Source organism: Mesitornis unicolor, unplaced genomic scaffold, assembly GCF_000695765.1.
Source record: "Mesitornis unicolor isolate BGI_N332 unplaced genomic scaffold, ASM69576v1 scaffold3871, whole genome shotgun sequence".
Lineage (NCBI taxonomy): Eukaryota > Metazoa > Chordata > Aves > Mesitornithiformes > Mesitornithidae > Mesitornis > Mesitornis unicolor.
This window is the reverse complement of record NW_010165607.1, coordinates 1-24931: the sequence shown is the minus strand read 5'-3', so window position 1 is coordinate 24931 and position 24931 is coordinate 1. Positions and strand designations below refer to the sequence as shown.

General features: G+C 39.9%; 1 protein-coding gene across 1 annotated transcript in view; it reads right to left on the bottom strand.

The window, feature by feature from the left end:
* Positions 1-24548, bottom strand: part of FAM120A (family with sequence similarity 120A) — a 31726-nt gene extending 7178 nt beyond the window's left edge. The window contains exons 1-11 of the mRNA XM_010194674.1: positions 24456-24548; positions 23887-24170; positions 22471-22558; positions 18720-18944; positions 15294-15468; positions 9383-9632; positions 8020-8134; positions 4152-4361; positions 2930-3113; positions 1832-1969; positions 187-328 (exon numbers count right to left, since the gene is read on the bottom strand). Coding sequence (XP_010192976.1) covers positions 187-328; positions 1832-1969; positions 2930-3113; positions 4152-4361; positions 8020-8134; positions 9383-9632; positions 15294-15468; positions 18720-18944; positions 22471-22558; positions 23887-24170; positions 24456-24533 — 1889 coding nt within the window. The 5' untranslated portion in view covers positions 24534-24548. The remainder of the gene's footprint in view (positions 1-186; positions 329-1831; positions 1970-2929; positions 3114-4151; positions 4362-8019; positions 8135-9382; positions 9633-15293; positions 15469-18719; positions 18945-22470; positions 22559-23886; positions 24171-24455) is intronic.
* Positions 24549-24931: the final 383 nt, after the last annotated feature.

Genomic DNA, 24931 nt, shown 5'->3' with positions numbered 1-24931 from the left:
TAACTCTTTAAAACCATCTTAAAATGAATGTAAACGCTTTTCTTGAATACTCAGTGGGTATAATTTACTTAATCTGTCCTAAAATGCGCTGTATGAAATTTCTAGTGCCTCCGACTTTGCCGTTTTACTTTTTTCCCCACTCATTTAATTCTGTATGAAAAGTACGTCCCACAGGATTGCACTTACCCTCTTGCTGGTCCTCCCACAGAAACGACCTGCAGAGGAAATGGCCCTCTACCCCCTCGTCCACGTCTGCTTCCAGCCCAATGGCCGACTACAGTGCCGGCAATTTCAAGTTTCCCTCCCTGAGAAGGAATAGGTTGGACTCCTGCACATAAAAGCAAAACCAAACCTTGATCTTCACAATCATAACACTGAAGTTTGAATGAATGAATGAATGAATGAATGAATGAATGAATGAAAGACTGGTTTGCCCAGATTTTATCACATGTACAGTTCCCTCTTGATACTGGGAGATTATTTCTCATTTTGTGGTCTTTCAGAAGTATTGTGACCCCAAAAGTCTTTCTTTCCCCCCCTTTTTAAAAAATGGATATGAATTCTGAAAAGAAAGAAGATCTTCCATGAGTCCTTCAGTTTCAGTAATGAAAAACATACTTGAGATAAGCATTAAGAAACTGAAGCGAAATCTTACAAGCTATCTGGAGATGATTCTGTTCCTGCCTTCCTGATGAAGATGTAATGTTTGCAGGTTTAAAAGCACTTTTTAGCAAACATCAAATATCAGCACAAGACACACAGCTTATAATTGCTATAAGCAACTTACTAAGCAGAATTATCTCTACTAACATTAAGTTGTTATAAAAATATAGCATTTAAATTGATCTGAGTGTAAGAGGTAGGTTTATCCTTCCCGTACCAAGAAAGCAGCTAAAACTGCAGTGGTCTAAAATACCAATATATCTTCTATTCAAGTTGCTCCTATATTTATGCTTGTGTTTTGCCCTTCAAAATCAATACTGAGGCATAATATATATTTTGAGAAATCTAGCTAAGTGCAACTGAGCCAGATGTTACTGGTAAGAACATCAGCACTAAAAAGGGTTACAAAACACAGCATTTCACAGCCACAATTGGTCTTCAAAAGTTAACATGCTAGGACCTAAATACCTGATTAAATTCAAAAAGGTTCATACTTCCCTGTACAAGTTTTTCAGCTTCAAATGCACGTTGTTTATGGGGGCAAAGTTATTCACGCACAGAAGCATTAGAGGTATGTTTGCTTTTAGGATAAAAGCTCAGAGGCCAGAAAGACAGCTAAATATATGGAAACTTTTTACCCTAAACAGGGGATCCGAGTTAATGTGTCTGCATTGTCCCACCTCGTAAAGGAGATGAGCAACAGGCACACAGGCAGGTACATAAATCCCATGCCTGTGTCCATGCCGACACTGATGCCAGCGAAGAATGGGTTGGCAGTAACACCGAAGTCAGTCATTTCTATGTTAGGCTGTTTTGCAAAAAGCTCAACTGCCCCCGACTTTTAGAAAATAACTGTTAACACACTCAAGCAAAGTTCAGCCGATTACAGATTCCACCCTCGCACTTGGAAGCGCAGGAGACAGACGGTCTCGCTAGGTTTTACGGCTATCCTGTGTTTGGAGGAGGGTTTCTAGGCGTGAGAGGGGCTGGTGGCGAGGACCTGGGGGGAGCAGAGCAGAGAGCGGCCTGGGCAGGCGCTAGAGAGGGAGAGCCGAGACAGTTAGGGAGAAAGGGAGACTGGCAGTCAGTAGGAAAGCCTCAGACCAAACCGTAAAGTGAAGGAAGCCGTTGCCAGAAGCTCTAAGAAAAGGGTTTTGGGTATAATTACCGCCCTGAAACTTGCTAGTCCTGTTGCTGTCATTGCCAGAGAAGGCTCCGGAGTGTCCTGCCGCTGCCGCCACCCGGAAGGCCGGGTAAGCTCCTGTGCCTACTGTTTCCCCATAAGGGCCTCCGAAGCCATAGACTCCTGTTAGACCCAGGGTAAAGAAAGACAGGGGAAAAGCTGTGAGGGGGCCAGGCATCTGGGAAGGCCCCTAGCAGAGATGCTGCTGCCTCCTTCCATCCTTCCAGAGTCAGCAGGGGTGGCCGCAGGCTGGGCTCCTGTAGGCAATGCTGTGCAGGAGCAAGCCACCACCGCCGAGGATGCCCTCGCCAAAGATTTCCTGCTGCCCTAGCGGGTACGGGGTCTGTCACACAAAGGGCAGGGCTTTGACCCAGGTTTGGAACAGGCATCCCAACATCTAGAGCATAATGAGCACTGAGAGTCTTGCAACATTTTTTTGGCATGGAGCTCTGATGGCTACAGTTGTGGCACCCCAGGAATGTCTTACTCCCAATGTCCAGTATCAGTGCACCTATGGGCCTTGGCACCAGAGATTTTGAGACAGGGAATAATGCTAGAAACAGCCTGGAATGGTTGTATCAGTATTCATAGTCAAGGGTGCCAGTGGTTAAGTGACTGTAGCAAAATACAGAGGGGCAAGGAGGAGGAAAGGTTGTCTTCAACCCTGAGAATTAAACTGTGTCTATTAATTCAGACATTCTTAATATTTATAAATATAAACATTTTGAAGCAATGTACAGTGCAAATAAGAGCCTTTTCATCTCATCCAGTGTTGAGCCATTCTTCCATTTTTCCTTCCTCATACAATAGCAGTAAAAAATAAAAATGTATCTGGCACAGTTACTAAAAATTCTGAAGGAAATACACAGCAGTACAACACATTTGGTACTGCTAGGCTATGGCAAATAAAGGTAACAATAAAATACAGTCATTGGCACATGAAAGCACATGCCGACCACCTGCTTTTATGTATTTTTCCTATGAAATTGAATAGGCAAATAAATTGGTTCATAGTTTTGGGAATGTGAAAGACAAGGTAACGCTTCACACCAACATGTTTCACACCACTGTCCCATCACTTACCAGCAAAGCCTCTCCCCCTGCCCTGAGGTGGTGGGACTGGCCCAAAGTGTCGAGGATACATAGAAGCTGGATAGAAAGGCATGGCAGGTGGAGGTGGGAAAGGGAGAGGATGGTTCTGCCTGGAGAAATTTAATCCTTCTAGGATGCTCTGACGCATCTTTTCAACCTTGGCTGCCTGCTCAGCCTATGAATAAAGAGGAAGTCACAGAGAGATGTTAAAATTCTGATTTTGATTGCATAAAGCTACACTTACACCACAGATTCAAAGAAGAAAGCAAGATAATAGAACAGTAGATAACTACTGCAAACAAAATATGTAAAGCTAGCTAGAAAATGCCAATCATCTGTCTTGCATACCTGCCAATAGTTCAGTAGTATTCCAATTGTTCACAGGAAAATCTTTATATATTGGTAGAGAGATGGGAGTCTAAACACTGAGGCACTTTAGAAGTCAGTAACACAGAAACAACTAAAGTTAAAAAGGGTTTTCCAGAAAGGAACTGAGAAGCCTCCATCAACACAACAGAGTGTTCTCCTAAACGTTTAATGCAGCTCTTTAAACAGTGCAAAAACCCAAACTCTGTGTAAACAAGCTAAAACATGGCTGGAGGCTTACAAGCCTGAGAGGGACTACAGCCACCATCAATATGTAATTTATGATCAGTTTCTCTTGTTAGAAATAAGAGGTAAGCTGTTCTGTTAAGATTTCATACATCCCAAAGCATGAAAAAAATATTTTGGTCATAGAGAAAGCTGTTGATTTTTATCAGTTTCCTTTTTTCATAGTCAGGTAGTAACTTTGCATGATTTAGATACAGCAAAAAAGTAATTCATTTGTAGTTTTAAGATAGCTGTAAGAAATGTGAAAAGATTTTGAGCTTGAGGACCATAGGAATGACTTCACGGTCTGTAAAATAAGCTAGAAATCACAAATATCCTTCTGCTGTAAAACCACTGCAGTTTAGATCTTTGCAACTTTCGTGCTAGCATGACCCAAAAAGAGTACTTGAACAAATGAGCAGAGATAACTCTACCAAAATGCCACCTCAATCATCAAGAGACAGGAGACAAAATAGAGCTCAAAAATACCTATTAGCCATTCACAGCGTATTTCCCTTTTAAAAATAAAGTGACGACACATGAAACTGCTAAACCAACCACACCTCATGCTTTTGAAAATCTGGCACACTTGGTACCCTGTCACACTTCTAAAACTACACACCTGACCATCACAGAGGTCAATGAGCGGAACTTTCTCCCGGCTTGCTTTGATGAGCTTGGTCTGGAATAATTTTCCATCGAAATACATCCACGGACAGCAGTGCTCCCATGGAATTGGCTGTCCACAAGCATCGTTTGCAAAAAGCGCCATATCGACACCACTCATAAATAAAGCAGACAGCTGAATTCCTCGGGGATCGAGATTCTCAATCTGTTTAAAAAAAAAAAAAACAACAAATGGCAAATTTAGTAAGATAATAATGAAATGCAGTTCAAAGTTATTCCAACAGTTACATTGTTTTCAAAACTCTTGAAAACAGAGCCATTTTTAAAGGTCGCCCAGACTTCCCACACACAACTGTCAGTCTGACGAGAAGAACGCATCAGAATCTGTTGCCTGTATATGGCAAACCACAACACTCAGGAAGGCTGCTCTTCCCATCCATCCGCTCCAGAAGCGAGAGATGAAACCAAAAACCTCCATTTTCTCAACAACAAAGCACAGGAAATTACTTCTAATATTTCAATGTTTTAACCTGATTCACTATTAAGAAGTCAATAAAACGTTTTAAATAAAATACACATCTTTAATTTGTGGCATGTGGTGTCTAAACCATGTGAGATGCATACATTAGCTGCATTAAGGTCGTTGATAAATATGCAGTACAGCATTTTGGAACATGTTACATGATAAAGCATGATATAGGAAGGAAAAGCTTTAAAGATAATTATAGGAATTTAACAGTAGAAAATTTCCTTAAAGGATTTATTTTAAATGATCACGTGCTTCTGAGATATTTTGTAGAAAGTTTCAGGAATGAACTCAATGTTAGCATTCAGTTTTTCTTCCCACGTACCACATTTGCCTTCCAACTCCTTTATAATGGGTTTTCTATTAGCTCTACTCAAGATTTTGCTGTTAGAATGCATCTCTTATTAACGAAGTAATGTTTATGCATACAACAGCTCTGTTCAGAATGCACGACAGATAGGTAGAATTACATAGTGAATAATTGCTGGTGGCAGAAGCAAAAAGGAAGCAAATATGTTTTAAACTCTGGCATAAGAAAACATCACTACTATTATTCTCGAAAATACTTCTGAAAATATCAGCCCTTTCTTGGAAACATTTTCAAGACCTTGGTATTAAATTTTAAAATTAAACTACATTACCTTCCTTATATGCATAAGCAACCTTTAAGATCCAAAAGACTATCCAGATGGATTTGCAGATATGCAGCTGCGTGCAAACTCAGCTGCTCTTTCTGACTTCAACAAAAACAGAAGCAGCTGCTTCATATGAGGACAGTAACAACATGGCATGAAATATTGCATCTTTTAGTTAACTAGCACTTATTACAGAAACGATCCACACTGCTCTTCATGTATGATTTATAAATGAAACTCCAAGAACAGTTTCTTTTAAACAAAAATACTGTACACTGTTTATCACTTGCCTTGTCTCTGCCGTTCATTCTCTGTCGCAATGGAAAAAATATTTTCTCTGGGAATTCCTTTATTGGATATCTAAGACCAGCAAATTTCACAGTGAGGTTTCCTTCTCTTTGGACCAAATCTTAAGACAGAGGCAAGACTTTGGTAACCTTTGCAGATATCCTTGCCAAAATCTCTGCCCCTGGATGTTACTTGTTTATTTTGTTGTGTTTTGAAAACGGACATTGAAGACCAAGTGGCCGATACGCTGCTGCTGTCTGATGCATCCAGCCTGGCCTATAAAACTGACATTTGAATTTCCACCAATACCCACAGGTACAATTACCCAACTTCAGGAGAGCTTGGGGTAGATGTCTTGAACCCAGCTCTCATGGTTCTGATGAGACTTTAGAAGTCTGCTATACTGTGCCAAGTGCAACGTTTGTCACCTCAGATGACCGATGTACATTTCTTCTGAACTTACAGAAGAACTTATTGTCAGCTCATTCCTTTGACAGAGGTTGGCCACGTGCTGCCCTGAAGAGAACAAACTGCTTTTCATCCAACACAGATACCTGTCATCTCCTTTGGACCAGGATCTCTGGGATTCTGAAAGGCCCAGCAAGCACACAGGGCTTCTACCATCAACATCTAGTAAACACCTTGAATAGGAGTTCCAGCAACCACCTGAGTGAATCTCCTGAGGGACAGGATCTACATTTAGGCTGCTTTTAAGGGATTAGCCACAACGAGGAATACTCAAAAATGCTCTTTTCACGCATCTAATATGCTTATAAAATCATCAGCAATCCAGTCCTAAGTGCTGAAGCAAACAAGCAATCTTGCACGAACCCTCTGAGTGCACGTAGAGCTACTTTGATCCTGTGTTTCATCACATCCTTTTCAGCAATGAGGGAAAGGCCAAACAAATGTATTTCTATTGGATTTTATTCATTTATTATTTTTGCTGTTGGCATTCGCTCTTTGGTAGATGGGAAGAGGATTTTGTTTTCCTGTTAACTGTGCTATTACGACTGCTAACACATGTATTCTCTACTTGCTGTGTGACAAGTTCAAGCAGATTCTAAAGTGGATGCAGTTTTTTCTTCCCTTTACATGTATTAGTACTTCTGTGGCTAAGTTCTGGGTTTCCATGAGCAGACTGATTTGGATCACAGATTGAGACTGAGTAGTCCTTGCCAGGATGCTACATGCGGGAATGCAACCCAGATTCTGCTTGTCACCCACAAAAGAGAAACAGTCACTTGCTGGCTTTGAGAATGCTCTTGAAGATTTGGTATTAGTGGCAAAATATTCCTTAGAAAAGCCTAATAGCTGAAATCTGCATGAGCTTAATTACTCTTTCTTCTGAGAGCAGCGATGCTAGGACTGCTGCTTGTGTCTGTGCTCCCCTGCAGTGTGTACATGTGAATATGAACAAACTTAGGAAAAAGGACCACCTTCTCTTTGCTGATTTAACCAAGGACAGCATGTGTACAGGCACTGCTGGGAGCAGGAGCGGTCGCTGGACCTTCCTCAGCCCTACAGTACCTGAAAGACCATCTGAAGGGACTTCAACATGAGGTTGCATGATGAAGAGGTGATCAGCATCTCGCTGCTTTGGTGATGATCTATGTAGGCAGGAGGTCAGATGGATCACTTCCAGTTGTGCATTCCCTATAGATTCCAGTACCTCCCATAGCTTCCAGTTATCAAATACACTATTGGGCTTAAGATACATTATGTAGGAAAAAGTATCTAAAATTATTTCCATTCAGAAACAATGTTTGCTTAAAAAAAGGGGACTAAATTCTACCATTTTATTCAGAGAACTTCATAGTAGGCTCTGAACAAATTTTAAAGAGCAAACGAGGCAAAAGCGAACCAAAATACTGCATGTTTTAGCTCAAAAGCTAGAAGAGGAAATTTCACTGCGAGCATATGAAGGTTGAACAGGGAAATGCTCCAGAGTAAGACGATGTTGCACAGACTGACAGGCATTCTGTATTTACAATAAGGATAGCAGACTAAACAACTCTATCGATTAGCTAGCGGTATTCATATCATACTACTGTTTAAGAAAAAAACAGAAACTTTGAGACATTACCTTTTGAAATCCTCTATTTCTTTTCTACAATTCTCTGAGTATTAATAAACTCTATTCTTTTTGTTCCTCCTGAATTTTTCCATTCAAGATTATTCAAGTCTCTCTCCATTTCTACACTTAGCTGCAAAAATATTTTGAATCCTGAATCAAGAACCAATTATCAAACTTTGCAACACTTTAAAATACGAAGATTAATACTTTGGAAAGAACAGGTAATTATGCAAGGCTTTTAGTGAGACAGGCACATATACATCACCCACTACTGTTAACAACATGGATCAACTGGGAATAAATCTCTTAAGTCATGAAAGCTATAGTTAAGAATTACCTTGAGTTCCTGCAGCTGGTCAGGTTCATAGAGCTTTGGAGACAATGCTTGGGCAAGGAAAGCATCAAGTTCCTGGCGACGAAGTATACGAACCCCTGGCCACTGTACCATATACCTACAGAAGAAGCCCATAATTATTCAGAAGCTTCCCTTAATAGGTAAATCAAGTCGTATTTTATTTGATCAGACGTCATGAGAATGCAAAACCAAGAAAAATCTTTTTTGTTGTCTAGACTTGAAAAGTTAAAAAGGTGAACACACTAAACAGATTTGAAGTTTTAAATTGTTTTATGGAAGAGCTACTGGCTGTGAGTCAGTTGTGCAATTCACATCAGAAGAGCCCACTTCCAGTGACTAAGGGGAGGACAGGTTGCCAAAACAGAATTTAAAACATAAGTGGATTCTGATACATCTAAAAATAAAATAATATAAAGATTAGTGGTCTTTATAAAAAAGCCTAATGGTGACTTTGTGAACATGGTTTCCAGATAACACATTACTCAGAAATTATCTAGTTGGTGAACTGTATGCTCATCATGTCTTAATGAACAACAATTTTTATATGCCACGTCACTGGAGAGAAACATGCTGTCCAAAAGAATGAGGAGCTCTGCTTTAAGATACCATTTGGACTATTTTCAGTGCACTTACTATTCTATAAGGATAAAAAAGAGGAGATTTAGTCCTCAAAAGTGCAAAGTAATACAACTGAAGACAAATTTACATTTAACACTCTCAAAAAAGGCTTAAGTTTTTTCAAGTGCAACACGCTAACCTTGCATTCTGCCAGATTTATAAGCTAGTTGTTGTTGAAATAATCACCCCTTTCCTCAGAGGTTAAGCATCTCTCAATTCTTCAGTCAATTTTCAATCTGAAATTAAACAGGTAGGTATTTTGGACCTTGTGACTTTCTCTTTGAAAAGCTGAAGCACAGAATTAATACTTCAACTGTTGGTTATGATCATCTCAACTAGATGAGCAATTCTAACCCAGGGAACCTGACCCATCCTAGGCAGGGTATCATTCACGGGAACTTTGCATCCTGCTAAGCTGCTACGCAGCTGTTCCCTGAACATTCTTTTGCTTTACAAATGCTACAGTGGCCTCTCTGCAACATGAGATTTTTTTTTCCTTCTCCCTTCAGTCCTCAGGAGACTGAAGAGAGAAACGCTGAATATACAGCATGCATTTAAGACTCACAGCAGCGATGCTGTAAAACCAAGACAAACCCCTTCTCCTACTGACACTGCAAATATGAATTAACACTTTGTATACTCATGGTTTAATCCAAATTAAGTATGTCAGTGAGATTATGCAGTAAAACCTTTCCTTTGTTCTGTTTTACCTTAGGGTAATACTGACCTTAGTACACAACAAAGCACCATAAGATGAGTGGGCACATTAGTTGGGTTGAGCATTGCTGGTGTATCTGATCTCATACAGGCCAAAAATGCCCTCATTCTTCGGTTCTTGTCTTCTACTGCTTTTCCCAGCCACAGCTTCTTCAGATTAGGACAGGTCCATTCCCTGAACGCAAGTGCTTCCACCAGCTCAGGGGTCTGAGGAGATTTGCCTTTGTAAGCAGCCCATTCTTTAATTATCACTGGTGAAACTACAAGAAGGCAACAGTTGAAAGAAAACATTCCTAGTTAAAAAGCAGCTTATATTTAAAAGTTTGTCTGCAAGAGATTTTGATCCAAAAAGCATCACTTTGAGATTGTGATAGATGGCAATGTTCTGGATTACACTGTCAAATTGGTAAATCAAACTCCGTAGGGATCACCTTTCAATTGCGATCGCTTACAAACCGCATGCAGGCAGGTGTACACGAGGAGTGCCACAGTAGTATTTTCGAATATACAACATAGGGGAACTTCGTGTATTCTTCTAAAACAATCAGCATTATTTGAAAATGCAATTTTCCCTTCTTAAAATACCTGTGTCATTGATCAAAAACCTACCGTGATAAATAAAACCAGTACATAAATACAAATGTATTTCATCTCTGGTCTTTTAAGAACAGTATGATCCCAGTGATTTTATCCACATCAGATTTAAAACTTATGTTATACTTGTTTGCAGTTGTTCAACTACTACAATGGAACGAGATCTCAAATATGAGCAGTTTGGGGGTTTTTTGCCTAAAAAGTTTACGAAACATTACCTTACATAAGCCTTTCAATTTACTGCACTGCTTTCTATTAAGAGGTTAGTATTTTTTGTCTGCTAAGCTTCCTTTCATCCGTGTCAAAGAAAGGACTATCTAACTCTATATTGCTGCTAAAACATCTCCCTTTTTTACATCTGAAGGCAACCAAACCAGAACACAAGTTTTAAAAAAATAAACGAAAGAAAAGAAGTTAAGACTAGGAAATGATACCTTTGGCCTTGGAATGACCCCAAGTTTGACACTGCTCAAAATTTGTTTGCCTCCTCCTTAACTCAGAGCCCAGTTATGTGGTGTGGAAAGACCAATGGAGCTTGTTAGCACAGCTTCAGGTTACAGCCCTGTGAGCCTCCCGCAGCCGCAGAGCAGCTCTTTCTACGGGAAATCTTTCTGTTATGGACCCAGAAGAGAGTCCTACGAGTGCCAGGCCAGCCCTTACAGCTCCAAAGTCTCCTTCAGCAATCAGCCACCAGCCTTACAAGTAATGTTATAGGTAAGGGTAGGCAAACCATGGCAGAGATTATGATTTGGATTTTAAAAAAGCAGCTCAAGAACGTCCCGAAGTGCTCTCACACTTCTCTGCAATAAAACTGCTCTAGCATTATGACTACATTACACAGAGCTCAGGCTAAGTTTTACAAAGATAACATGCAGCAATGAAAAGAAATACTCTGATATATTTAGTTGGTAGCCTCACTACAAAACCATGTTCTACTTTGGTTGCTACCAGTTTTTATATGTCCCCACACCACACAAGATGGGCTTTAACAGCCAGCTAAGCTGCTGTGTTATTCACATGCAGTTTATCACACACTGGTGTTCACTTCTCGTTCAGGCCTGGGACAGTAAATGTGAACAAATAAAAGGATGGATTTTATGTAGACTTTCCAAGACTTGTTTAATTGCTTTAGGTCTCAGAAGCAAGAGATACTTTTGGACCAAAGCTTCCTAGCTCTCAGCAAACAGATAGGAAATACAATGAGGCTGCTATGCAGAACATTTATCTGTCAGCAGTAAAAAGACCCTAAACTGTTGACAAGTGACATAAAATAGTTGCTTGTGTTTTGGAGGTCTTTTGTTTTCTTTTTCTTTCTTTTTCTTTTTTTTTTTTCCTTCAACCTCCTATTGAGAACACAGGCGGTATTTCCAGCTGCACTCAGTTTCCTGGTTCTGGATGCCCCCACTAGAGGCAAGCAGACTCAATTCACACATCACAGGTGAGCACCTCACATGATGACCTCCACAGCTCCTACCACTCCGGAGCCAGCAGTCAACAGCAAGGACACAGCTGCACACATCACAAACTACTGATTCTTTCACATGTATTTCACACGTAAAGACCTCAAGCTTAAAAGGAGGGAATACTTTACGTTTTCTATTTGCAATCCTATGTTTCAACATTCAAATTTGGTTCAAAAGCTTTTAATCTGGGGATAACAACTTCCATGACTTCATGGGATTAAGGGAAGAGCACCTCAGTGCCCTCAAAACACACCATCTCCAGGAACATGCTACCTGCAGAGGTCACCCTGGAGAGCCACCCTGTCTGCCTTCAAAGTTTTGCAGAGTAACGGTTATGATGGGTAAGGCAGCTATACTTCTTGCAGAATGGTTTAATATGAAATGCATTAAAACAGTACCCTCTGAGTGCTGGGGATGAGAAATTACAGCTGGGTCAGCTGAAAAGTAGCACTGTTCACTCAAATTTAGCATTTAACATGAATTGAGGACTTGTCCCTATCCTCTTATATCTCCAGGGCATTTCTTACACCTTTGTCGTCTCTGTACTGGGACTGCCTCCAAAACCCCCGCCTTCCTCAACTGCTGAGGATCTCCGTCCTCAGAGGAACATTTTGTGCTTTCCACCCAGGACTTCCACTTGGAGATAAGCAACGTCTACCCTGAAGATTGTGTTAGCTACAACGAACACTCAGGACCAGCGTGTGTTCAGCAACAGGGCTAATTCTACTGGTTTTCATACTAAACCTCCTCCAGCTGCCGCTCAGCAGATCTGAATACTTGAAGCAGCCTAAGCAACTGCAGCATATTGACATCTGCTTTAAACGTTACCCTCCTGACACTTTAAGGTCAATCCAAGCAAAAAGGGTCAGCATCAATCTGCATTAGGGGAACCTGCTTGATAAAACACATGAATGCTGTTACAAGCCCTAGTCTTTAGCAACAGCATCCTGCATGCACCAGCTGTCTGTTAGAGCCCTTGTTGCTAACTACAGCTCAGGTGCTTTTGGTATTCTCTCTGCATTTTTTTCATGAACCAAACATGAGACCTGAGGTACCTAATACCACGACAAGATGAGCTAGCTAATGCAGATTAATCAAGCCTCATTTTTAACCTCATAATCTTTACTGACAGCACAGCTCTAGCTAAGCATGCTTGATTTTGTAGGGGGCTACTGACCAAGACACAGCTGTCCTTTTGGCAGAAGCAGCACGGGCTGAATACATCCTTGATGGAGAACGGTATATCACAAGGTCGCTAGGCTTAAAATAACAAACCTTTGGATCCAACCAGGAGTTAGGACAGCTTGTTCAAGTGTGCATTTTTCCACAGAGTGGAAAGGGCCGATGGTTTTATCTACACACAGGCATTTATCAGAACATGGGAAATCACCCCTTTCAGAGCTTGAAAAGAAAAGCAAGTCAGACCCTTGGCTTCCATCTCCTCAGAAGGAAGGGCAGCACAGCCAATGCTGTGCCCTTGGCAGTAAAAGCATTATCAAAAACTTTGTGATTCAGCTTTCCATATCCTCCAGGAGCAGAGATGAGGACGCGTACAGCAAAGGCGTTACTTAGCAGACAATTATCACTAAAGACCCTCACTGACCACCTCTTCCAACAGATCTCGGTTTTTATTGGCTTTTCAAGTACATCAAAATAATAATGATTTAAAAGACAGGAAGCAATCCATTTTGTGAAAGATCCATGATCTTGCTGTCTATATATTTAGTAATAATACTGATGCGTCAGTTTATTACGTATTTTTCATAGTCTCCTATCATCCTCGCATGCAATACACTTGCCATTTACTCATGCACAATTATGTTGCCAGTGTTATGAGCTGTACAAAGATGACAGGAACTTAGATATTAATATACTAATTACCTCTGTATATAAATCTTGAGAATATACATTTATTTATTTAGAAATTAATTTCTTAGTTCTATTAATGCCACTTAATTCTTAAACTTTCTTATCTTAATGACTGTATTTCATAGCTTACACATTTTTGAGAGCAGCAAAAAAATTAAGGCACTGAAGGAGAATCAGCATCACTAGTTCATTATAGTCTGGGTCTTCAGAAAAGTTAGCAAGGACTAAGGAGTGTAACCAATTGATCTGAGAAAGCTGCTCTTGCCCCTGTGAGACACTATTCTCTCTTGTGTCTTACAAAGCAGCAAGAATTGAGCAGGCTGCGCAAGAGAGGTGACCAAAATAAATGTGTTCCCCGCAACACAGCCCTTTCAAAGCACCTGCTTGCATCTTAGCTCAAATCCATCTTCACTGACATTGTTAGCCTTGTAGTGAAGCAACTACCTTTTGGGCAGATGTTCAATTTTATTCTTATTTTTGTCTCAGAGCATGGTCAGTCCTAAGATAGAAGTAGGTCAGTAGCTGAACGCGTTCTGCAGCAAGATTTGCTGGAGCTCTTGTAACTAAACCAAGTCAGTAGTAACGTTCTTACCCTCCACTGAAAAATAAATCACTGAAAAGCAGTATAAATTAAGAGAATAGAGATTATACAGGACTCTACAGAGAACTTTCCAGGTTTACACGATAAAAACATTCCGAAAACTGAAGCAGACCATCAGCACGCAGCTATTTCATCACTACAAACGCTGTAGTACACTTTTTAGGGCAGAAGTCTAATGAGGATAAATGAATGCTGCAAATAATGTCACTATTTTAATCCTGAAATAACCTCGTAACCTGAAATACTACTGTGTCGCACGAGCATAAAGAATAAAGAAGTTGGTGACTACACGTGTGCAGAGATATTATTCATGCAGGGTAAATACTGCTTCCCATAAAATAACTGACTGAGTTTTTCAAACATCACTGGAAGATTATAATCTCTGCTATGAACATACAAAAACATTTTGCAATTAAAAATGGGAAGAGAAAAGGGAATGAACTGAGTTTACAACTGATTCTTATTTTTATCCTTCTACACATGAAGACTGTGAATGATGCTTTCATACATTCTAAATATCTGATTCTTAAATTTAGCCTAGTGACAGCAGACTCCTACATATAAATACTTCTGCTCCTGCTGCCATCCACTTAATGCTTTGGCATTCCTTTAACCTTTATAAGGTGCTACTGTAAAGTTCAATCATCTTCTTGTATGCATTTCATTATAAGAGAAACACTCAAGAATGAGGAGGTTGAATTTTCTGGAATGACAGTAATTCCTGGAAGCAGAACACTAAAAAGACAACTTCCAGATTAACATGAAGATTAACTCTCATTCTTCTGAATTAGCAAAAGGACCTTCTGACAAGTCCGCTTGCAAAAGTTTAGTCTGTCTTACCCAGATCTACCTTTCCTTACATTAACACCTGACTTCTGTGGATTTTACACCAAGTTTTTATTTATATGCCAATACCTAGAAGGTGCTAGAGATCTGCAAATTTCACTGAACTAAATGTAATTACACATTTGGGAAGACAGGGAAAGTTAACATATACACCTCTCATTTTTAAAAAAAAGTATCCAAATCTGTATGCACATGCACAGAATAAAAGTTTCCTACAATCAAGTTCTGCCATAAACTTTGAAAATCACATCACAAACTGACGTTATTTGCTGCAAGCCTGACAGCAGCTTGAGTTTATGTTTTAAAAAACAAACCCCAGAGCTTGCTTAGAAATGGTAACATTTCCAGTTCTTAAACTACTGCAGGAAATATAACTTCAAATTAACATCATCCTTTGCCATCATCCGTGGAACAAATAAGTCAAAAATTCCTCCAGCGTTAGCTACATTGATGAAATCTTAGTAACTATTCTCATTCAAATCACGGTGCAAATGGATATGAAAACAGCAAAGGGAAGAGAAATAAAGAATGGATTCCGCAGTACATACATTCTGGTGGAAGTCTGTTCTTCCTAAAAGCAAGTCTTTCAGTTTTCTTTCTGCTTTCTGCCAAACTAAACAGGACTCCGTAAACATACTGACGAACTGGCCTATAAAGGAGAGCAGCAGGAGGCAGGTCTTTGTTGGCTTCATCTTCTATAGAAACGGCAATTTTGATTTCACCCTTTTGCATGAAAGAAAGCAAAAAAATATGCCATGTTATAGTGAACAGAAGGTATTTAGATACGCATGGTAACTCAATCCAGCTCTAATATAAATCTCATCTAGTCAAGAAAAATGTAATTCAGCAGTAACATGGATTTTATGTACGTGAAGGTAACACCAGCGGAGGACTACCCTACAGCCTACTTGCTTTTCTCCAACAGCAGGTCTCCAGGCTCTGATTATCCCTGTTGCTTTTCTCTTTCTCTTCTCCATCACACACCCTTTTTTTTTGTCTGGACTATCTGCAGGTGAGAATTACCGAAATATTGATCTTCAAATACGGATATTCTGAAGAGTGAAATAGCACATCAGAAAATACAGTAATGTGCTTATAGACAGTGAAAGCACATTTGAAGCTGATCTAGATTCAGGCAGTTAGTTTTAAAAATACTCATGCTGTCTAAAACTAACTTGACTTTTTGGTGCAAGGATTTGAAACACCATTGGGATCTCACTGTCAAAAACATTATGAGAAGACCTGGCCAAAAATTTTTAACTAGGAATTACATAAGACAGGTTGGTTTTGAAAGCACATAAAGCTTTAGCATTTTATACCTTTTCAGAAAAAAGTATGAAAGAACCTTCCAACATTCTCTCTCAAAATGGCAGTGTAAAATGTTCACTTAAAAAAAAACATTTAAACCGTCCCAGTATGAATACTGTAGGTGACATCTTGGAGTGATTACATTAGGATAGTGTCAACTCACATAGTGCTACTTTAGGTATAAGGTATGTCTGAAAGATCTCTATAGGTAACAGCAACACCATCTGGAACATCTCCATGTGCAAATTTCTAAAGAATCCCACAATTATACAACAAGGTATCTGTCAGCACACCTACAGTATACTTTAGGTCCCCAGTATGTACTTGTTCAAATGCATTTCAGAGAATGAGGAACGAAAAACACTCTTAAGCAGTACTGATTTACTTGTGATGCAGCCATCTCCAGTTTGACTTTCTTTTCTCTTTCTGGGAGTGAATTTCACAAATGCAAGCATTTAATTCATTTCTTCTCATTGTGAGATAGGAGGAGTATCCATCTACCTGAGGGTAGACAGGCTCTGCAGAGGGACCTGGCCAGGCTGGATCGATGGGCCAAGTCCAATTGCATGAGGTTCAACAAGGCCAAGTGCCGGGTCCTGCACTTGGGTCACAACCACCCCATGCAATGCTACAGGCTTGGGGATGAGTGGCTGGAGAGCTGCTTGGTGGAAAAGAATCTTGGGGTGTTGGTCAACATCCACCTGAACATGAGCCAGCAATGTGCACACCAGGTGGCTGAGAAGCCCAACAGCATCCCGGCCTGTAACAGCAATGATGTGGCCAGGACAAAAGCAGGGATCCTTCCCCTGTACTGGGCACTGGTGAGGCTGCACCTCGACTCCAGTGTTCAGTTTTGGGCCCTTCATTACAAGAAGGGCATTGAGTGCTGGAGCATGGCCCGAGAAGGGCAACAGAGCTGGGAAGGGGTCTGCAGCACAAGAATGATGGGGAGCGGCTGAGGGAGCTGGGAGGGGTTCAGCCTGGAGAAGAGGAGGTGAGGGGAGACCTCATCACCCTCTATGGTTCCCTGAAAGGAGGGAGTAGCAAGGACGGGTTGTTCTCTTCTCTCAAGTAACATCCAATAGTACAGAGGAAATGGCCTCAAGTTGTGCCAGGGGAGGGTTAGATTGGATATGAGGAAAAATTTCTTCCCTGAAAGCATTGTCAAGCACTGAAAGGGGCTGCCCAGGAAAATGGTGGAGTCACCATCTGCACGTATTTAAAAGACAGGTAGACATAGCACTAGGGACATGGTTTAGTGGTGGACATTGCAGTGTTAGGTTAACAGTTGGACTTGATGACCTTAAAGGTCTTTGCCAACCTAAACGATACTATAATTCTATGAATAAATAACAAGTAGTATTTACATGTACTAAGAATATTTGGCTATGCAAAGTCTGAAACAGAACTGGCATCAACGGCCTTCATATGCCTTTTGATTCTTCCCCACTTTCCTTTGATAAAAAAGCAGAAGATGACAACAATACAAGCTATGGTGCAAAACAAACACATCGAAAATAGGAAACCCAAACCTCAACCATGATTCAAAAACTTTTCTTTTCATGGATATCAGATCCTCACCTACAGTCCTTAATGTCCTGAAGTGGAATTTTAAGAGGAATGCAAGTTATCAGGATGTGGACATTGCCATTTTGCTAGATGCTGTACAAATATGTACACCGAATGGGCTTGATGTACGAGAACCAGTACTAAGCATTTTGAACACTGAAGAGGAAGATTAAAGTTGTCTTGTTCAGGGACTCATGTATTTGCACTCAGAAGGAGCAATGAACTTTGGAGACTAGATTAAGTTGAATACAGAGCTGTGCAGGAACGCCACTGCTCTGGCTCCCTCCCGGTTCAACAGAAAGCAGACTTCAGCAAGTGTTCACACGCACCAAAGCAGGTTATCACTGCCTATTTCTGTTAGAAGCTCTGCAATTGCTTTTCAACGTGTCCTTATGTGGCCTTATTCAGGTAGGTTTGTTTTTTTACTGGACACACTGAGCAGAGAGTCCTCAGCTGCGTGAAAATGCTTGCAGCTTACCTGAAATCTGAAGGCTAGCCCATAAAAACCAAAAAGCCAAACAAAAAAAAAGTTATCAGAAATGTTCTGCCAAACTAAAAGGAACAGATATTCAGAACATCGAGTTTGTAATTACATTTTAGGATTATACAAAAGAGGTTTCTTAGAGCTGCTCTGTTTCTATCAGGGCTAGCTACCAGGGATGGGAGGGATCAGACTGTGAGGGAAAACAATCCAAGTATTTCTGAACACTGAAAACAGAGAAGAATTGGCACAGACACCAAAGCACACAGGCAGGATTTTTTAGATTGAAATGGACTCTATATAAAAAACGCGCGCACACACACACACATATGCAGAGATAGAAAAATATCTGCATATATTCAGGAAAAAGGATTCATTTTTTAAGTATACACCTCTAATTACAGTCACCTCATATTTGTTGGAATAATGTACTAAACCAGACCAGTGGTTAGAAAACAGGGGCAAAAAAATAGATCAAAACTCAAAACATTAAGAAGGCTGTAAATTTATGATACTCTTTATGTAAGAGTAAATTTAAGAGCAATTACCAGAAACGTAAGAGCAATTACCTTTACAGAATTATAATTTCACAGTAAATAATTTTTAAGTGCCATACCTTGGTTAGGACATGAAAGATGTAGGGATACATTAACCCCTTCTTGTGCCTGTGTTCTGCCACTCTTAATACTTCAGGTGCTACAGGAGGTAATGGAGGGGTAGTAATATCCATGTGGTTTCTGGTGGGCATTGACAACAGGCATGGGATTTGTGGATTACTGGTTTGATTTCCTTTGCCATCAGCTGCCTGACTTCCTGAAGAAGCACTGGAGGAACCTTCTGCCTGTAACAGAACATACCAAACAAAGTGCTTTTGAATGTGTACAGAAACATACCAGGAGATCAGCCAAGAGAAACAGCACATTTCCTTCTTCACCCACAACGAAGTGGGTAAGCCTTCACATCATGGCCTATCAGTATGTCAAATCAATTATCCAAAGGTGGCTAAAGGATTTTCAGAAACTGTAAACTTTCAGTAAACACTGCTAGCTAGCAGAAAAAATATATTATGGTAAAGCTTTAATTTATTAACGGCAATTCCTGTTTTCTTTAATTCTTAATTGCACAATACGAAGAGGGACTGATGACCTCTTAATGAAATGTGAATGAGGTCTTAACTAAGTATTTCCAAGATACCATCAATTAAATGGGTTAACTGACAGTCACAAAGTCTAGAATTTATCTAGAATTGCATTAACACATCTCTTCTCAGTTTGCATTTCTAAATGAAGCAGGAAGAACTACACAGCTCTATTTAAAGACATTTACAATACAGAGTATCTGGACTCAAAAGCCTTCCAATTGATTTTTTTTAAACAACCAACATAAAATTATTTTCTCCAGGAAGAGTATTTTCACAATTTACCAAGAAAATTTCATATGCTCCACAAGATTTCAAAAGCAAAGCTGAAAAAGAAATGGCTAAAGTCATGAAATCCCACAGAACAAGTAACATAAAAAATTAGGCCCAAACAAGCTCAGCCTTTTCACTTCAGGCCCTTATGAAAAATACAAACATGCATGTAAAAACCACATTCTGGCATCCTGGCTTGTAGCAGAAACTGTGGCCAGCAGTAGTGAAGTGATTGTGCCCTCATACTCAGCATTGGTGAGGCTGCACCTCGACTCCTGTCTTCAGTTCTGGGCCCCTCACTTCAAGAGGGCCACTGAGGCGCTGGAGCGTGTCCAGAGAAGGGCAACGGAGCTGGGGAGGGGTCTGGAGAACAAGAATGATGGGGAGCAGCTGAGGGAGGGTTTAGTTTAGAGATGAGTGGACTGAAAGGAGGTTGTAGTGAGGTGGGTGTTGGTGTCTTCTTCCATGTAACCAGTGACAGCACAAGAGGAAATGGCCTCAAGTTGCTCTGATTGGTTTAGATTGAATATGAGGAAAAATTTATTTACTGACAGAGTGGTCAAGCACTGGCAGGGGCTGCCCAAGGCAGTGGTGGAGTCACCATCCCTGGAGGTGTTCAAGAGGAGCGTGGATGTGGCACTTCAGGACACGGTTTAGTGGACGTGGTGGTGTTAGGTTGATGGTTAGACCTGATCTTAGCGGTCTCTTCCAACCTTAATGATTCTGTGATTCTATGAAGAAAAACACCCAAGCCCCACACAACCTCCAGAAACCTTCCACAGGAAGGTATATATTAGTAAAAACACATGCTAGGAAAATATCAGAGGGGCAACATTATTTTCAGATTATATTTTAAGCACACAATCAAAGAGGACATTACTTAAAGATTATATTTTAGTTGGTAAGCCAAACTTCATCTTATTCATAAAAATGAAAATATACAGAAAAAATGCTTAAAACCTGCAAACCAGAACACTTTAACACAATACACTAATACAAAGTGTTTTTATAAACACATGAGCTATCACAGCTCTATTAATTCGTGTTATATTACCAAGTATATTTCTTTATTGGCTTAAAAGCTTTTTGTCCCTGTCTTCTGTTACCCCAACAACTAAAAGTCAGTGATGCTGGACCACAAAGAGAAGTTTATAGAAGTCCCCGTTACTAGGGGGATGAGGAAAAGAGGACAAAAAGCCCTAAATTTCCTGTTTGCACTACTCAGGTTCTCCCTGGATCTGCTCCAGTGGTATTCAAAACCTAAGCTGAAAAACTGCCACAGTGAAAAGTGGTTTTTTTTCCCTTTGGTAACATACCTCCTCCCAAATGAGATGAGCATACCTTTGTCATGTATTATCACGCAGTGAGACAACTACAACCAAGGAATTTTGACATTTAAGTCAAGTGGAAGGACTGTCAAGATTGCTGCTACCTGTCTGATCTATGCTAGACTTTCAGCTCTTTAAATTACCTCAGAAATTCACACGGCTTATTCAGTTGAAATCGTCATTGAATATTTCTTTTTTTTTGTTCATTAATATATTCCTCTCTAGGAAATGAGTTCATCTACAGAATGTACTCATAATCCTCCCTGTCACACTGAACAGATGCAACTGTCTTCTGCTACTGAAGGCTGAAGAAGTGATTTAATATTAACAAAACAACCAGGTAAGAAACTCACAAGCATTTATACATTAAATTGGATGCATTTAAGTCAGACTGCATGCATATATCCAGTGGAAAGTTTAATCACTGTTTATACAGCTCTAACTCTGCGTGTTTGAAGAGGCAGCCAGACGTGCCGTGCAGCATGTCCCACCCATCCTCTGCCCTGCTCCAGGGGAGGCACCACCGCTCACCCCCACTCTGCAGGACACGGGGCTGTGCAGCTCACACAGGGCCGCAGCTGGGACGTGTCAGGCTTCATACGTGGCCCATAATACAGAGAAGAAAGGAATGCAATAGGTCAAATTAGCATTTACATATGGTGACTAATCTGCAGGCAGATACAGTTATCGTACGGGGCGTAGTCTGCAAAAATAATAACCACTGATGGGTGAAATCATCAGCTTGATATTTTAAGCGCAAAGCCCAAGTTTACTGGAATTTCTATGACAAAGGTACAGAGAAAGTGTTCTGTTTGTCTGCAGCATAAAGTAACTTGTAATTGGTTTTTTGATACAAAATTAACAGTTGGTATACAGTTCCATCACAAGGATGCAGAGATGTTACGTGCAAATGCTTTGAATGTTCTTACTAAGCACAGTTCAAACGTGGAATAGAGACCATCATACTCTTAATTTTACAATGGTTTTAAATGTTGGAGAAACTTAACAAGATAATGTTAAATATTTACCAAGGGCTTAGTTATCCCATCCTTACTCAGTTAAGTAGCAATACATTCTAACTGGTCTCATGGAGCTACTTTAACACGTACCACATGAAATTCATACCAGGCAGTCATCAAGGACAGACCATTACAGTCGAGCTTTAATACACCTGTAATGGTCTGTGGCCAACACTGCAAAGTGTGTTAGAGCTGTTCTTGCTACACCGTAGGTTATATATGTATACACACACAACATGGACCCTGAATCCATGGAGGGTCAGACTGCTCTACTCCTTAGTAAAAGTCAAAATAAGGCACTACTGTAAACACACGTAGCAATATCCAAGGATGAGATTGTTAGCTAAGGAGTAAACAAGTTTGTTGGTTTATTTTATAATGAGTATTTTCTAACACATCCTAAATAGGATTTTCATTTTTATGTATATGCCACAATGTTCCATGGAAAATTTCTTACTGTACTTCAAAGCTATTGCTTTGTAGTTCAGAAAAATATGTAAAAGTTCACACTAAATCCTACAGATCAATACCGAAAACTTTACTTAAGAGTTTGCTGTAAAGCTTTAATACAAAATAATAAATGGTGATGTTTCGAACTTAAGGAATTACCTTTGTTTGGTCTCCCAGCTCTCCACGTGCTTGACTTTCTGACTGGGTTCCTGTTTTTTCCCAGCCTATTTTGTTCCCACTGACATGGCTGAAGCACAACACAAAAGAAAAACACAGTATTAATGTGCTGTTTAAGATACAGTGGGATAAATCCTTGGAGACTGTTACTGGAACTATGGGCCAGAAACTCTGATTTTAAGGGATGCTATGTATGAGAAACATCAATTTGTAGGAGCCTTGAAGAGACTTTATACTGACATTTATTAATTCTGATTGCATTTAAAAGCTGTATAATAAAATGACTAAATATTGTTCATGCAGGAAAAATTCCTGATTGAACTTTCAATATTTGTCACTATGCCAAGTAATTTCCCTCAATTAGAAGACTAAAGTGACACTGTCTAGATTTCAGTTTTTATGTTTATTCAAAATTTATTGCACAAAATGCGTAAACCAACACTATCAAAGATGCTGAAAAACAGAGTTTTTTACTACAGCAGGTACATTTCCAGTTCTACACGGCATGGAAGCCATGCAAACCTACTTGACTTACTAAGGAAAAGCCACGATTGTATTTGAAGTTGACAGACTGCGTAAAAAAAAAATGAAGCCCAAGCCATCATACATACTTGTACCATTATACACAACCCCAAAATTTTAGAGGCAATCACAGACCTGCTAAAGCACCAGGTTTTGGTTCTCACACATTAAGCCACTGCACCTAACAAGACAAAGGTAAGCACAGGCTGCCTCTGTTCAAATTCCCCTTTGGTAGGCCAGCAAGCAGTAATTAAGTGAAAGTCTGCTCAACTTTATTGCCAAGGACAGACACGTGATCTAGTGGAAGTCTGAAATACTTCTGCAGTAAACAAGGCACGGCAGTAGAAGAGAACAAGAACAACTTCGTCGCCACTTTGTTCCTGTCCATGAGGGCTCTGAAGTCACTGTCCTAAATGGTGAATTTCTGACTTTCACACCAGGCTTCTTCGCAAAGCCACTTTAACCCAAAATTTAAGAAGTGTAAACACTACAAATTCGGTGAAGTTTCATCGTTTTTAGCTACTGAAATTTTAATGAATTATAGTGTGAAGTAGGAATAATTCTTTTACACAAAGTAAAGAACTCAAAAGCCTTTTTGACATTTACCAAAATCTCTCTCTCCTCCTTTCAATAAAACATAAGGGCAGAAGTGGAAAAACACCCAACATTATTTGGTTTTGGATTGCCACTTGTTAAGGAACAAGGCGAGCAAACTGTGGATGTGTTTGCAGTCACGGTGACCTAGAACTATTTTCCGAAGGTCTACTGTATCACTAATATGCAGACTTCCTACTTTCAGGATACTGGCGGATGATTTTGAAAATAAATTTATTTTAACAGAAGTCAAGTAAGAAAATATCCTCATGAAAAACTTACTTCACTGCACCTCCATTGCCTTCATCATTGTCGGAGGACGAAGATGTAGAAGAGGCAGGAAAATAGGTTGAATCCACATGATTAGGGCTCCCACTCTGAGCTGGATTTATTGGAGAAGATCGTTCATACAATGGTGTATGTTTTCCTTCGTGAGGAATGTTACTGTAGTTGTTCTGCTCAGAAAGACTTTTTCCACCTGTTTCCAAGGTGATGGCTGGCTCAGAGAGATTATATGGGTATGGACCCTGACCTTGGGCCCCACCCTGATTGGACATCTGCTGGGCCTAAAATAAAGTGATCTTTCTTAAGTGAAGGTAACAAGGTTTTTCTTTTAAACCAAAATACATTATTAAACCAAGTGGCATTTTTCAAATGTATACATTCGATCTCAGCCATCTTGGACATCCACAAAAATTGTTCTACCAGAGTGTAGCACAACTATAGTTCCAGACTTAAAATTCAATCAGTGAACACCCATGCTAAAAAAATTCAATATACTTTTCCCACCTAGATTCTCACTTGCTGAGCACGGCAGGTTTCTCCCAAGAAGGGCAGAGGGCTATACTTACCACAGGTTTTGCTTGTAGTGAGGTCTGTGGAATGTTAAGCATCTGAGAAGGAACATATGGTGGCACTATCCCAGGCATACCAAACTGATTTGGTCTGGCTGCTGTATTTCCAACAGGAAGAGGGGGAAAAAAGAAGGGAAAAACAAACAAGAAAAAAACCCAAACGCCCATGAAAACACTGATTACTGACACACATATTACCCTTTTCATCATTTTGTTTCTATGGTTTATGTATTCTCATTTTCTCATTCTGTTAGCATTACTGTTTTCTAGTATGCCATTAAGTCAAAATTATTCATTTTTGACCTTTTATAAAAATACTTTGTATCTTGTGAAGACTATTTGACTTGCCTCACCTTCTCTCAGTTCTTTCTATCTCTCATTACTGCACATTTCTATTCTACAAACCCAAGAGATGTGATAATGAATAAGCTGGAAAACCAATATTGAATAATAATGAAATAATAATAATGAAA